Source organism: Nicotiana tomentosiformis, chromosome 2 (assembly GCF_000390325.3).
Source record: "Nicotiana tomentosiformis chromosome 2, ASM39032v3, whole genome shotgun sequence".
Taxonomy (NCBI): domain Eukaryota; kingdom Viridiplantae; phylum Streptophyta; class Magnoliopsida; order Solanales; family Solanaceae; genus Nicotiana; species Nicotiana tomentosiformis.
In genome coordinates this window covers 68,117,156-68,130,883 of record NC_090813.1, presented here as the reverse complement: position 1 = coordinate 68,130,883, position 13,728 = coordinate 68,117,156, and the positions used below count along the sequence as shown (strand labels likewise).

The 13,728-nt window shown below is 40.5% G+C and overlaps 1 protein-coding gene and 1 long non-coding RNA gene across 2 annotated transcripts; one reads left to right on the top strand and one right to left on the bottom strand.

The window, feature by feature from the left end:
* Positions 1–1,289: 1,289 nt before the first annotated feature.
* Positions 1,290–2,576, top strand: LOC138904982 (uncharacterized). The gene is made up of 3 exons (XM_070193476.1): positions 1,290–1,508; positions 1,605–1,633; positions 1,727–2,576. The coding sequence occupies exons 1-3, from the start codon at positions 1,290–1,292 to the stop codon at positions 2,574–2,576; spliced, it is 1,098 nt and encodes a 365-aa protein (XP_070049577.1).
* A 5,816-nt stretch (positions 2,577–8,392) lies between these two features.
* Positions 8,393–13,284, bottom strand: LOC138906526 (uncharacterized). Its single transcript, XR_011413953.1, has 2 exons — positions 12,517–13,284; positions 8,393–9,191 (listed from the first exon to the last, which is right to left on the bottom strand). It is a non-coding gene; the product is annotated as an uncharacterized lncRNA (long non-coding RNA).
* Positions 13,285–13,728: the final 444 nt, after the last annotated feature.

Below are 13,728 nucleotides of genomic sequence, written 5' to 3'. Positions count from 1 at the left end.
GTGTGCATCTGGAGCCGCAAGTTAGGGAAGAAATAATCAAAGTACTATTTGAGTACAAAGATGTCTTTGCATGGTCGTATGACGATATGCCAGGCTTAAGCACTGATTTGGTAGTTCATAAATTGCCAATTGATCCTGCATTCTCTCCTGTCAAGCAAAAGTTATGAAAGTTCAAGACTGACATGAGTGTGAAAATCAAAGAAGAAATCATAAAGCAGCTCGATGCAAAGGTCATTCGAGTCACTCGATATCCCACTTGGTTAGCTAATGTTGTGCCAGTACTAAAGAAGGATAGTAAGACCAGGGTATGTGTTGATTATCGTGATCTTAACAAAGCTAGCCCAAAGGATGATTTTCCATTGCCGAACATCCACATTCTGATTGATAATTGTGCCAAGCATGAGATTGGGTCTTTTGTGGATTGCTATGCGGGATATCACCAGATCCTGATGAATGAGGAAGATGCAGACTTATATGAGGGCGATGACTACCATATTTCATGACATGATACACAGGGAAATTGAGGTTTATGTAGATGATGTGATCATAAAGTCAAAGAAGCAGTCCAACCATGTCAGGTATTTGAGAAAGTTTTTCCAAAGGCTCCGCAGGTATAAACTCAAGCTCTATCCAGCAAAATGTGCATTTGGTGTCCCGTCCAGGAAACTGTTGGGATTCGTGGTTAGTCGATGCGGTATAGAGCTAGATCCGTCAAAGATCAAAGCCATCCAAGAGTTACCACCGCCCAAGAATAAAACTGAGGTGATGAGCTTGCTCAGAAGGTTAAATTACATCAGCAAGTTTATTTATCAACTCACAACGACCTGTGAGCCCATCTTTAAGTTGCTGAAGAAGAATGCTGCGGTCAATGGATTGACGAGTGTCAGGAAGCATTCGATAAGATTAAGAGATACCTGTCAAACCCACCTGTGTTGGTCCCGCCGGAGCCTGGGAGACCGTTAATTCTCTATTTGACGGTCCTGGATAATTCTTTTGGCTGTGTACTGGGTCAACACGACATCACGGGCAAGAAAGAGCAAGCCATTTATTATCTCAGCAAGAAGTTCACTCCTTATGAGGTTAAGTATACTCTTCTTGAGAGTACATGTTGCGCCTTGACTTGGGTGGCACAAACGTTGAAGCATTATCTTTCGTCCTACACTACTTACCTCATTTCTCGCATGGATCCTTTAAAGTATATCTTTTAGAAACCTATGCCCACAGGAATACTTGCAAAGTGGAAGATTTTACTCACAGAGTTTGATATTATCTATGTGACCCGAACCGCGATGAAAGCCCAAGCTTTGGCCGACCACTTGGCCGAGAACCTAGTGGATGAAGAATATGAGCCATTGAAGACTTATTTTCCTGATGAAGAAGTGATGTATGTTGATCAGGTTGATCTTAATGAGAAGCTAGGTTGGAAACTCTTCTTTGATGGAGCTGCTAACATGAAAGATGTCGAAATAAGGGATGTACTCATTTCTGAAACAGGACAACACTACCCTGTAATAGCCCAACTTTGATTTTATTGCACTAACAACACGGATGAGTATGAAGCATGCATTTTGGGTTTGAGGTTAGCTGTAGACACGGGAGTCCAGGAAATACTGGTTGTGGGAGATTCAGATTTGTTGGTTCACCAGATTCAGGGAGAATGGGAAACTCGGGACTTAAAGCTCATACTGTATCGACAGTGTTTGCATGATCTTTGTTAATGATTCAGGTCGGTAGAATTCAGATATATTCCCAGGATTCATAATGAGATTGATGACGCCTTGGCTACTCTGGCTTCCATGTTACACAATCCGGACAAGACTTACGTCGACCCTCTGCATATCCAAGTTCGTGATCAGTATGCCTATTGTAATGTGGTTGAAGAGGAACTTGATGGTGAACCTTGGTTTTATGATATTAAGGAATACATCAAGTCGGTGGTATATCCGGTACATGCCACAGGTGATCAAAAGAGAACCATTCGACGTCTGGCTAGTGGATTTTTCTTAAGCGGGGGAATCTTGTACAAGAGGACTCCAGACTTAGGACTGCTGAGGTGCATAGATGCTAAAGAAGCTTCAACTCTCATGACCGAAGTGCATTCTGGAGTTTGTGGGCCACATATGAACAGGTATGTCTTGGCAAAAAAGATACTTCGAGCACGTTATTATTGGATGACCATGGAACGAGATTGCATCAGGTTACACACAATGTTTGCACCTTGGCCCTTTGTTGCTTGGGGAATAGATGTCACTGGACCAATTGAGCCTGCAGCATCAAACGGGCATAGGTTTATTCTGGTGGCCATTGATTACTTTACCAAGTGGGTCGAAGCTGTAACTTTCAAGTCCGTGACCAAGAAGGCGGTGGTAGATTTTGTTCATTCAAATATCATTTGCCGGTTCAGAATCCCTAAGGTAATCATCACAGACAATGCTGCTAATCTCAACAGTCATTTGATGAAAGAGGTATGCCAACAGTTCAAACTTATGCATCGAAATTCCACTTCGTATCGTCCCAAGGCAAATGGAGCTGTTGAAGTTGCTAAAAAGAACATAAAGAAGAGATATTATATATGATTTCTTTGTTTATCTTCAATTGCATTTTGTACTTGGCATGCTCAAAGTTGGAATGACGAAGTCATTTTATTCTGCTACCCCAAACATTTTTATCCTTTGTTACCCCTTTAGAGCCTTATTTATTTTCTTTCATACCCCTCTTTTGGAATCAGGAGTAGAGTTAGAAAATAGGGGGAAAAAGGAATAGAAAAAAAAAAGAAAAGAAAAAAAAATAAAAAAAAGAAGAAGAAGAAGAAGAAGAAGAAGAAGAAGAAGAAGAAGAAGAAGAAAAGAAAAAAGGCAACAAAAACATAACAACTTTTATGTTGGAACTACGTTCGACCTGATTCCTTTTAAGGATACGTAGGAAGACCTACTCTGAGGTTCGGTCCCATCAAAATAAAAATTCAACATTCCCCAAACTCAAAGAAACTAGGGAAGAAGTTTTAGTTTTGCAAAAGATATGATTCCAAAAGTTGTAATTTTGAACCCTTTCATCTTAAATTATCTTGAGCCTTCATGCCACCCTTTCTTTCTAACCCTGTCCAAAAGCCTACACTACGGTCCAAAGAAAGACATTCCGATCAATCTTTGAGGATGCCAAGTCAAGCAAGATAGAGGTATGATTTACATCATGGGTAACACTTTGTTCATGGGCACAAGGAAAATGAATAAATGAGAGAGTCTTATTGGTGAAAACCCTCACGGTCACCGTAAGGCAATGGTGAGCTAAGAGAAAATTTAAAATGAGAGAGTCTTATTGGTGAAAACCCTCGCGGGCACCGTAAGGCGACGGTGAGTTGAGAGATGAACAAATGAGAGAGGCTTGTTGGTGAAAACCCTTCGGGGCACTACAAGTCGAAAGAGGTTTGTGACTTTATAAAGAAAGTGGATCATTGAAAGCCCGATTTTTGAAGTATGGAGACATGACATGAACTGAAAATGTGATTGGTTGGATGGGTTAGGCTGATCAATCTGAAATGCATGTCATGATCATTGGAGCCAGCTCCTTTACTCAGATAAGTCTCTTTTCCATTCTTCTTCAATTAGTCATTTTTGTTCAAAATTTTCCTTTTTATTCCTAATTCTCAAAGTCACCTCGCTTTGTTTTCTTTTGGGTCTATTTTTCTGAGTCTCTTTCAAGTTAGTCTTTGTTAAACAAGTCAAAAATGACTTCAAAGCCTACTACCGACTTCTTGATTGCACAAGGCAAAGTTAGGCCAAGCACATCGCAAGTGACATGATTTGGAAGGAGAAATGTGGTGGTGACTGAAGTTCAGGTGATCAAGTGAATCTTGAATTTTGAGGAAATGCAAAGGTTCAACAATTGTCAGAATGAAAAGCCATACAACAAGTGAGTGTAAGGAATTCGGGTCATTCAGAGGTTTTTGTGGTCAAGGTTCGACCAGGAGGTCAAACAATTCACTGTTAGCCCGAAGCAACTAATCAGAATGAAACATGGCAGTGGCAGAAGCGGACACCTTCAACAACGATGCCACAAACTAACCACCGCATTTTCAAACTCACAAAATTTCCTTTGATTGAAACAGGGGCAGAGAAATTTGCTCACTCGCATGGATCCTCCATGAGGAAATCATGGTTCAAGGGCAAGAAATTTTTGTTCAGTCTGCAGGGATCCTCCAAAAGGGAAGCATAGTTCAGGTAAGTTCGTTCTCGACTTTTCAGGACCCTCCTGGATAATGGGATTTAATTTTAAGTTTTCAGGATCCTCCTGGATAATGGGATTTAATTTTAAGTTTTTAGGACCCTCCTGGATAATGGGATTCAACTAACACTCACAAATGTTCCTGGTACAAACTGGGGCAGAAAACTTTCTTTATTTTGTCTGTTTTGTTATGTTTGCAGGTACCCACCTGGAGAACGAGGGAATTCATTTTAGATTTAATTCAAGTTTCAAGTCAATAACAGGCGCCCACCTGGAGAACGAGGGAATTCATTTCAGATTCATTTCAAGTTCAAGTCAGCAGCAGGCGCCCACCTGGAGAACGAGGGAATTCATTTCAGATTTATTTCAATTTTCAAGTCAGTAGCAAGCGCCCACCTGGAGAACGAGGGAATTCATTTCAGAATTATTTCAATTTTCAAGTCAGTAACAGGCATCCACCTGGAAAATGAGGGAATTCATTTCAGAGTTATTTCAAATTTACAGTCAGCAACAGGCGCCCACCTGGAGAACGAGGGAATTTATTTCAGAATTATTTTAATTTTCAAGTCAATAACAGGCGCCCACCTGGAGAACGAGGGAATTCATTTCAGATTCATTTCAAGTTCAAGTCAGCAGTAGGCGCCCACCTGGAGAACGAGGGAATTCATTTCAGAATTAGATTTAATAATAACAGGGGTAATACGAGCTCCTTCCATGACTACGACAGGCTTGTTCGAGATCCTTGGCACGACTACTTTCGACTTTTCCTGACTTGTCTCCATATCCTTCGATGGCCCTTTCACGACCAACACAGGTGGCTTCACGTCGAGCATGCTTGGTTTCTTTGTCACCCCTTCAATTGTCAAGGGCATTACTTTGGTAGAGTCTAAAGCCTTAACCGAATTATCTTCACTGGCACGAATCATCATGACGGACTTGGAAGGATTCCTGAACTCCACATCCTTACAAACTATTTCAATCATATGTGTCTCTGCATGGGATGGAAAAGGATTTTGGTTGATGTTTGGAGCATCCGAGCTCTGGACTACAATCTGATTTGTATCAATAAGCTCTTGGATTTCCCTCTTCAAATGCCAATACTTCTTTGTGTCGTGCCCTGGGGCATCAGAACAACATGCGCACCTCAGAGAATAATCAAGGTTTTGGGGGGTGGATTTGGTATCTTCGCCTCAATCGGCCTCAACACGTCCAATTGCCTCAACCTTTGAAACAAACTAGCATAGGACTCTCCAAGAGGGGTGAAGGTTTCTTTCCGTTGTTTCCTTTCTCTCTTATACTCCGGCCTTGGTCGAAAGTTTGGACCAATAGGGTTTCGGTAGGGTTGTGGGGGTGGATAAGTATTTTGTGGAGCTGGAGCACGCCATTGTGAGTAAGAAGGGGGTTGAACATATGGCTGTGCGTGGTGAACATAGTATTGGGGTGGTATAACTGAGTATTGAGGGTTTTATGGTGGGAAATAATATTGGGGTGGATTATATGGAGCTTGGGTGTAGGCTTGGGGTTGGGGTCGAGGGTGAGTGTACTGGTGAGATGAACCCCTTGGGCCACGCCATGGTCCATAAACAACCATGGCAACATCATCCTTCTTCTTTTTTCCTAACAAACTTCATGTGCCTCTCTGGATTGCTTGTGTGATTGCTTTTATGGTGGAGTAGCTCATGATCTTTCTTGACTTGATTCCATCTTCCACCATTTCTCCCATCTTTACAACATCGTTAAAGGGTTTACCTATGACTGAGATCAAATGGCCAAAGTAAGTAGGCTCCAGGGCTTGAATAAAGTAAAAGACCATCTCGTCTTCTTCCATCGGAGGATTGACTCGTGCAGCTTGCTCTCTCTATCTGAACCCGTATTCCCTAAAGCTTTCACTGGGTTTCTTTTCTACCTTTGTCAGGGATAGGTGATCTGGGACAATGTCTATATTGTACTAAAAGTGCCGGGCAAAGGCCTTATCCATATCGTCCCATGTGTACCACCTGCTAGCAACTTGGCGGGTGTACCATTCTAGAGCTGCCCCAGTCAGACTCTGACTGAAATAGGCCATCAATAATTCATCTTTCCCACTGCCGCCTCTCATCTTACTGCAATTACCTCTCAAGTGGACTACGAGATCCCCATGTCCGTCGTATAGATCAAACTTTGGCATCTTAATCCCGGCGGGAAATTGGACGTCAGGAAATAAGCACAAGTCCTTGTAAGCCACACTTACTTGACTTCCTATCCCTTACATGTTCCTCAAAGATTGTTCCAAACTTTTCAATTTCATGAATATCTCATCTTGCTCCACGTTCTTAGGTGGCTTCTCGGTTTCAACAGGAAGCTCAAAGTGAGGGGTGTAATAATAAGGATCCGGGACCTTGAAAGTTGGTTCTGGAGCATAGTACTGGGCATCTGGAACCTTGAACACAGGTTCACTAGAAGATCGGTGGAGGATAACTTGTGGAAGGGCTACAAAAATAGGAGTGGATGTTGGAGCGGGATATGAAGTTGTTTTGGCTGGTGGTGCATGGAAAGTTTGGAACGAGGTGCCAGGGTAGTTGTGGTAAGGGGTAAAGCCTGGTGCATGTTGAGGGGAAAGATCGACGGTAGTGGGAACATGGGCTTGTGACAGTGGTGGGATGGAAGCAGGGTTTTCTGTATAGTTAGTGGGGAGTGAGGGAGGAGGATGCCCCCTGATCCAAGCCTGATACATTTCTGACATTTGTTGTTTCAACCTTTGGACCTCCTCTTTCAATTCAGATTCCGACTCCACAATCTCCCTCGATGGGTCAACAACTCCTGTGTCCAATTCTTTGCTAGCCATGACTGCCTTACACTTTGATCTAGTGTTGTATGGATGACTCGCCAGAATGCCAACAAAATAACCACTTTCCTGATAATATTATAATAAAGATAACAGAGAAGAACAAAACAAAGCGGACATGTTAGCGTTAGGGCATTTATCAGAATAATATCACATTACGTGCAATGCACCTAGCAACAATCAACAGTTCTAAAATGACTTTGAGGGTTGCATGGTCATATGGCATTATCCCAATTTGCTCATTTCAATCTTCTCCTTTCTTTTTTTTCTAGCACTTCTTGACTTACATCATTTTCTTTCCACTCTTTTTCTCTTCGCTTATCACTCTTTCCTTTTCTCTCATTTCTCACACCCCACAATTCCATTTTTTTTCTTTAATCTTTTTTAAAAAGATTCGATCGAACCCGATGTAGGTTGCCTACGTATCCTTAAAAGGAATCAGTCCAATAGTAGTTCTGAAAAAGTGGTGGAAAATAAAAATCTTTTTGGATTTTTCATTTATAAAAAAACAAATTATTTCAAATACAAAACAGGGAATATGATAACGAAAGACTCGACAAACTCAACTATACTACAACAAACTCTGACACCGCCTAACAGACTCAATACTACTGGACAAGACTAGAAAGTAAATGACAAAATAAAACAGACTCAAAACATATAAATAAAAAAGCCTTCTCAAGCTGCTCCTGAGTGCGGTGCTCCCGGCTGGGATGGTCCTGGGGCGTCCGCCATGCTCAAGCTCTATAACATGTCTCATAGAGATGCATCAATGCTGGGGAAAAAGGTCTTGGCATGTGCCCCGCCTCCTGAAGGCCGACCCTTAACAAATATTGACCATGTTGCTCCACATTTGTTGCCAATCCTGCTAACTGAGACCTTATCAACTCAAGCTTACCCCAAGGATCTGGATCCAAAGCCTCATCAAAATCATCTGTCTGAACTGCCCGACCCCTAAGCTGTGCTGGTAATGGGGTGTTGACCCATAGTGGAATAGACTGCAACCAAATCAAGTACTCTTGAATACACTCGGGCCTGCCAATGTCCTCTACTAATGTATTCTTCTTCATCCTCTTTGCATTGTTCCAGTATTGCAAGTACTTGATCTCATCAGCCGCTTTTTTGCTAAAATTCATGATGTGCCTCCGAAGATTCAAAATTGGCGGATCTTCCTGCCTCCTGCCCAACTATCGTATCACCCTATCAACATCAAGAAAGGCTACATGCGAGATTCTACCAAGATCTCATCTAAAGGTAGCCAAAGGTAGGCCCACAAAAAATTCCCATTTGTCCTCAAACCTAGGAACTCAATCCAAGCCATGGTGCCTACTAGGTATGTAAACTTAGGATACTTCATCCTACGCTCAATGCATACCACTCGATCCCGCAAGGCACGATCGATGGGGCAAAGTAAGGAAGCGGTGTGTAAGTGCTCCATCATCCACAATTGTAGCAAAAGGTTGCTCCCTTCAAAAAACCTAACACCTCCCCTAACCTCACTTAGGGATCCAAAACAACTCTATCAAGATCATCGGTACAATGGTAACGGCTTTGCGTTGCTTCTCATGAAATAGCGCCATTACTACTGATTACAGACGGGTGCAAATGTGCCTCTCATCTAAAGGAAATACCAATATTCCCAGCAAAGCAAGGTTGAAGGCTTCAAGGCGGCGTCTTTGCCATTTTGCCTTGGTTGTGCAAAACTCATCCCAAAAGACATCAAAACTATCATGGGGTCCAAATCTAGCAAAAAAATAATCCAAAGATATCCAAGACTGCTTGAGGCATCCTAAATGCTTATTGTCTTTCAGACCCAGGTCGCTAAGGAATCTCGTCCTAGAGTGATCTCGGGAAAGTATCATGTCTTTGCCTATGTAACTTAGACGAGTGAGACCGGATATTTCTGACAAGGTAGGAGTCATTTCACACTCTCCAAATCTGAAAACCATATTTTGCGGGTCCCAGTAGGTCAACATTTCCTCCACTAAGTCTGGGCGGGGTGTGATATCAAGAAGCGAAGTGAGGGTGCCTAACTTTTCCATCAGCTCATGTTGCTCTAACAGTGAAAACATTTTCCACCACTTGACCAACTTCCTAGGAATCTTTACTACCATCAACACTTTGGATCGAATTAGCGGGTCCATACCTGGCCAAGGGTGGCTATTAGTGCAAACTCAACAAAGGTGACCTCTAAGACATGGAAATACCCCACTAAGACTTATACGACTTCAAAACTCCCAAAAATCATGGTCCAAAATTACTTTGCAGAAATGACCCATTTTGCGAAAACGGACGATATGGCCAGAAGTGGCTAAATATACAAACTCAAAAGGACGGAACCTAAGGTAGTGGGACACTTATTTGTGTACTCAAGATTTTAAGACACGGGTTACTAAATTACTTTTGCGAAAATGACCCAATTTGTAAAATGGTCGGTGTGGCCAGAAGTGGCTAGAAATGCAAATTCAATAGAGACCAACCTTAAAGTGAAGAGACACATGATTGTGGCTTCAAGGATCTAATATGAGGATCACTGAATCACTTTTGCGAAAATAACCCCATTTTGTAAAAATGGCCGACGTGGCCAAAAGTGGCTAGACATGCAAAATTTAGCTACGACTCCCGAATCCAAGAATTTGAGACTCACTAGGAAGACGGGACCCAGTGTGGGCTGCCTACGTATCCCGTCCCGAAAGACGAGAATCAGGTATGCGTAGTTCGGGAAGATTGGATATGGGAGAAAGCTTTGAAAAATGCAACTAATTTGAAAAAACTATTTTTTGTCTTTTTGAAAATGATAAGAAAGTGTAAAATCTTTTTGTTATTTTTTTCTTTTAGAAAACGGGGCAAGAAACTAAAAGTGACAAAACCCTCAATATTCTTTCTTGCTTCATTTTTCACCCTTATTTCCAAACATCAGTCCGCCAAATGACCTTTCTACCCTCAAATATGCAACATTTAGCACGTAGGATGATTGAATGTCTTTTTGGGCCGATGGCCCCATTTGACACAATTTGGATAGGTTTCCTACAAAGGTCACGATACCTAGGACCGGGCCCTGCTAGGTCATAATGATATGATGCACATAAAAATGACTTAAAGGCTGACCTACGTTTGGGGTTCACTAACAAGGCAATTCGGGGGGCGTATGGTCGATGGTGGCTGCTCAAGCTTTCCATCCACTCCATACGTCCGACGGCCCCCCTCCTAAAATAAGGGTGAATCAACAAAGAGTTCGTGTACGCGACGCGTACTACGAGACTTATTGCAGAAAGAATTGATCGGGTAATGCATATGATGATAGTTATAAAGCAGCAATACATAAAGAAAAAACTATAAACATATAAACAACTAGCAAATAATAAAACGACATAAACAAAAATAAAAATCAAATAAAGCAAATAAAAAGCATAAAAACCTCAATCGAATATTCTAAAAAGCCAACAAGGTAAAGTATCAACTCGAACCTGCAACTTCCCAGCAGAGTCGCCAGAGCTGTCACATCCCTTTTTTCACCTCACTAACCCTCTTTAAAATAGATAAAAATGGTTTAAAAGCTCAAAAGGGTTTTCATTTTGAAAGTGACAAAATTGATTGTTTAAAAGGGATTTTCTCAGAGTCGCCACTTGGCATATAACCTCGTTGTGCCAAGTCACCATTTAAAAGTAATTTTTCCTTAAAAACTTATTTGACTCTAAACTAGTTTGCACTAGAGATTCTAGATAATGTGGTTCATTTGATTCGGGGAGAAGATGTTAGGCATTCCCCGAGTCCCGTGAAGGTCACGATTGCGTATATGATCAAGTTGGCTTTTAAAATATTCAAATTGAGGTAAAAAAACATAAAAGAAAAATAAACACAAAAGAGCCTCGAGGCCTTCCCCACCTAATAAGAGAAAAAGAAAAGAAAAAGAAAAGAAAAATCCTAAACTAACCTATGCTATGACTTCTGATGCTCGTCAAGGCCTCCAAAATATTTACAAAGTTCTTCGGGGCATTCCCTGGATCAATTTAACTAAGGGGACGACCTCTCACCTCAAAAGAAACTAAAACACGAACGACCTAAAGGTTTACCTACCCAAATATTGTCGGCCTACGCATGCTCATAGCGGACAATGTAATAAAAGTAAAATAAATAAAACTAAAAGAAATAAAAATTAATTTCATGCTTATTTCCTTGAAACTTCTTATTTCATGCATTCGACCAAGCCCGATCCTAAAGCATGAGAACGATTAATTACTAAAGGACTTTGGTCGTTCCCCACTCGGCCACTCCCACGATCCAACAAGTATTTGAGGTGCCATCAGCGTAATATTCCAAATAAGCAAACATTCGAACAAGTAAATCAAACATACGAAAAATAAAATAAGGACAATAAAGAAACCAAATAAAGAAAAATGGTGGATTCAAAATATAATAAGAGCCTCATATTACTCGGCTAGCCCAATCAGTCTTATTCACGACATCTCCCAAAGTCGAAGAACTACCACTCTTTAAATAAAAATCCTTTTTCAAAAATCAATTAAAGAAAAACTTTCAACACCTCACATGGTATGAACTCAACAACACAACATGAGAATGTGATTTAGCTACTAGAGTAGTCCAACAGAACTTGCAATTCTTCAATTTTAAAACATGATCTTTGTAAACATGAACAATAACTGTACTGAAACTAAATGCACATCAAGTCACCCGCTCAAAAGAAATCAACATAGACAAATGGATCTAAATGCTAGCCACCTGAATGCAATTCAACTCGACATTAAGCCATAACCGTAGACATCCCAATTTTATCAATTACTCATGTTCAGGTTCAATTATGCCAGCAAGACGAGCTCATAAAACCGAAAGCAAGAAATCAGTTGCTTTAAACCTTAGCCATGGTTGATCTTTTAATCAATAAAAGGAACAAAGCGCAAGATGTTGTATGTTTTCAAACAGAACTGGGCGAGTGAACAAACAACTTCAAACTTCATATACTTGAACTACGACTTTGCGATAACATACCGACCCAAAGGCATTAGCTCAAACCCCAACAGGTAACAACAAAATGGAGGCAGAATGCTTAAGAAAATTTCAACATAACAGCCATTTAGCATTCTAGCATGGATACCCTACGCTTACTCAATACAACAAACGTGCATCGATCCACACAAAAGCTTAAAGTAAACAGAACCAGAACAGAGGTCTGAATCTGAATTTTAGCGTTAAACAGAGGCACCTATGATATAAATGTCGAATTTCCTACTTGAATAGTGAAAACGACAGCAGCAAAACACGAAAGCTTGGTCGAGTGTAAAACAAAATTTGAGACAACATTCAAACACAATCCCTTTTAAAACTAACTGTCAAGAACCTACATATTCGTACCCTATTAGAGATGCTAATAAATCCCAACCCGAATACTGCGACTCTTATCACATTTTCAATTGACACCCAAACAGATATAAGAAAAGAGAAGGAGATTGGACCTGATTATGTGAAGCTTTGATTAATTCTCGAAATGAATACAAGCAGAAGGAAAGCGTGACAGTGAATTCCAAATACAAAGAGCCTCTGTTGAAATTCGTAAGATCAGAACCGCGATCGAAAATTTTGAACTCGAACTCGAGCGGCAACAATCAACTGTGACGAACTCAAAATAGCTTCAAACTCCATCGAATTCCATAGCTTAGAAATAAAAATTTAGACGAAGAAGCTGGAAATGTTTTGTATTTTTTTTGTTTTGTGATTTCGAAATGGAAATAAAACTTATAACGAACTAAGCTCAAACTATTTTTTGGATTTGTATATTTTTCCATGTTTCCCAACAAAATAGAGATGATGAAAATCAGAATATAACCTCAAGAACCCTAGAACCTTTTCTGCCTCCTCCTCTCTATCCGAAATATTTCAGGAAAAAAAAATCCTCCCAATCTAAAAAAATAACTCCTCTTATATAGGTTGGTCTATGAAAAATGGAAGGCTAAGATTGAGTCCTTTTCTCTCAATCTTACAGCTCCCATTAATCAAAACCCATCCATAAGAGTGTGAGTATGTGAGAGTATTCTTGAATGTTCCATTAGGGTGAGGAAAATTTGGAGAATATTCCGAGTTTGTTAGGTGTCAGACCACATGGAAGAAAAGGAAGGAGATAGGGGTGGGACCATGGCTTACGTGGACTGCCGGATTTTGGATGATTTCCGGCGGGGTTGGGGTGGGGAAAGGGCGGCAGAGGCGTGTAGAGGGCTGGGCGCCATTTGGAGAGGGATTAGGGTTAGGATAGGGGTGTTATAATTAGACTTTTATATGGAGTAGGGAAGGAATAGGGATCGTTGGATTTAATTGGATCAAAGGCTGAGATTAAATCCTTATTTTAAAGGGCTGATGGGTTAGTGGGATTGGGCTCAAGGGTGGGGCTGCCAATTTGGGCCTGGCAGATGGGGATATTGGGATCGAAATTGCTTATAAATTGGCCATAAAAAATACTAATTTTTCCTTCTACTATAATATAAATATAAAATACTTTTATAAAATACAAAATTACTCTTAATTAACTAGGTAAACTACTAAAATAAAATCAACTATCAAAAGTGAAACTATTTTTATGTTTTTGATTTTTAAAATACTAATACAACAAAATAAAATACTATATATATTAAAATCCTAGAAAATCAATATGAAATCAAATAGATATGTATAAA

Excerpts from the sequence above, each read along its gene's own strand:
- LOC138904982 (XM_070193476.1), top strand. The coding sequence starts at position 1,290 with ATGAAAGCCCAAGCTTTGGCCGACCACTTGGCCGAGAACCTAGTGGAT. Across the intron at positions 1,509-1,604 it reads AAACAGGACAACACTACCCT|GAAATACTGGTTGTGGGAGA; the intron begins GTAATAGCCCAA and ends ACGGGAGTCCAG. Across the intron at positions 1,634-1,726 it reads GTTGTGGGAGATTCAGATTT|GTCGGTAGAATTCAGATATA; the intron begins GTTGGTTCACCA and ends TTAATGATTCAG.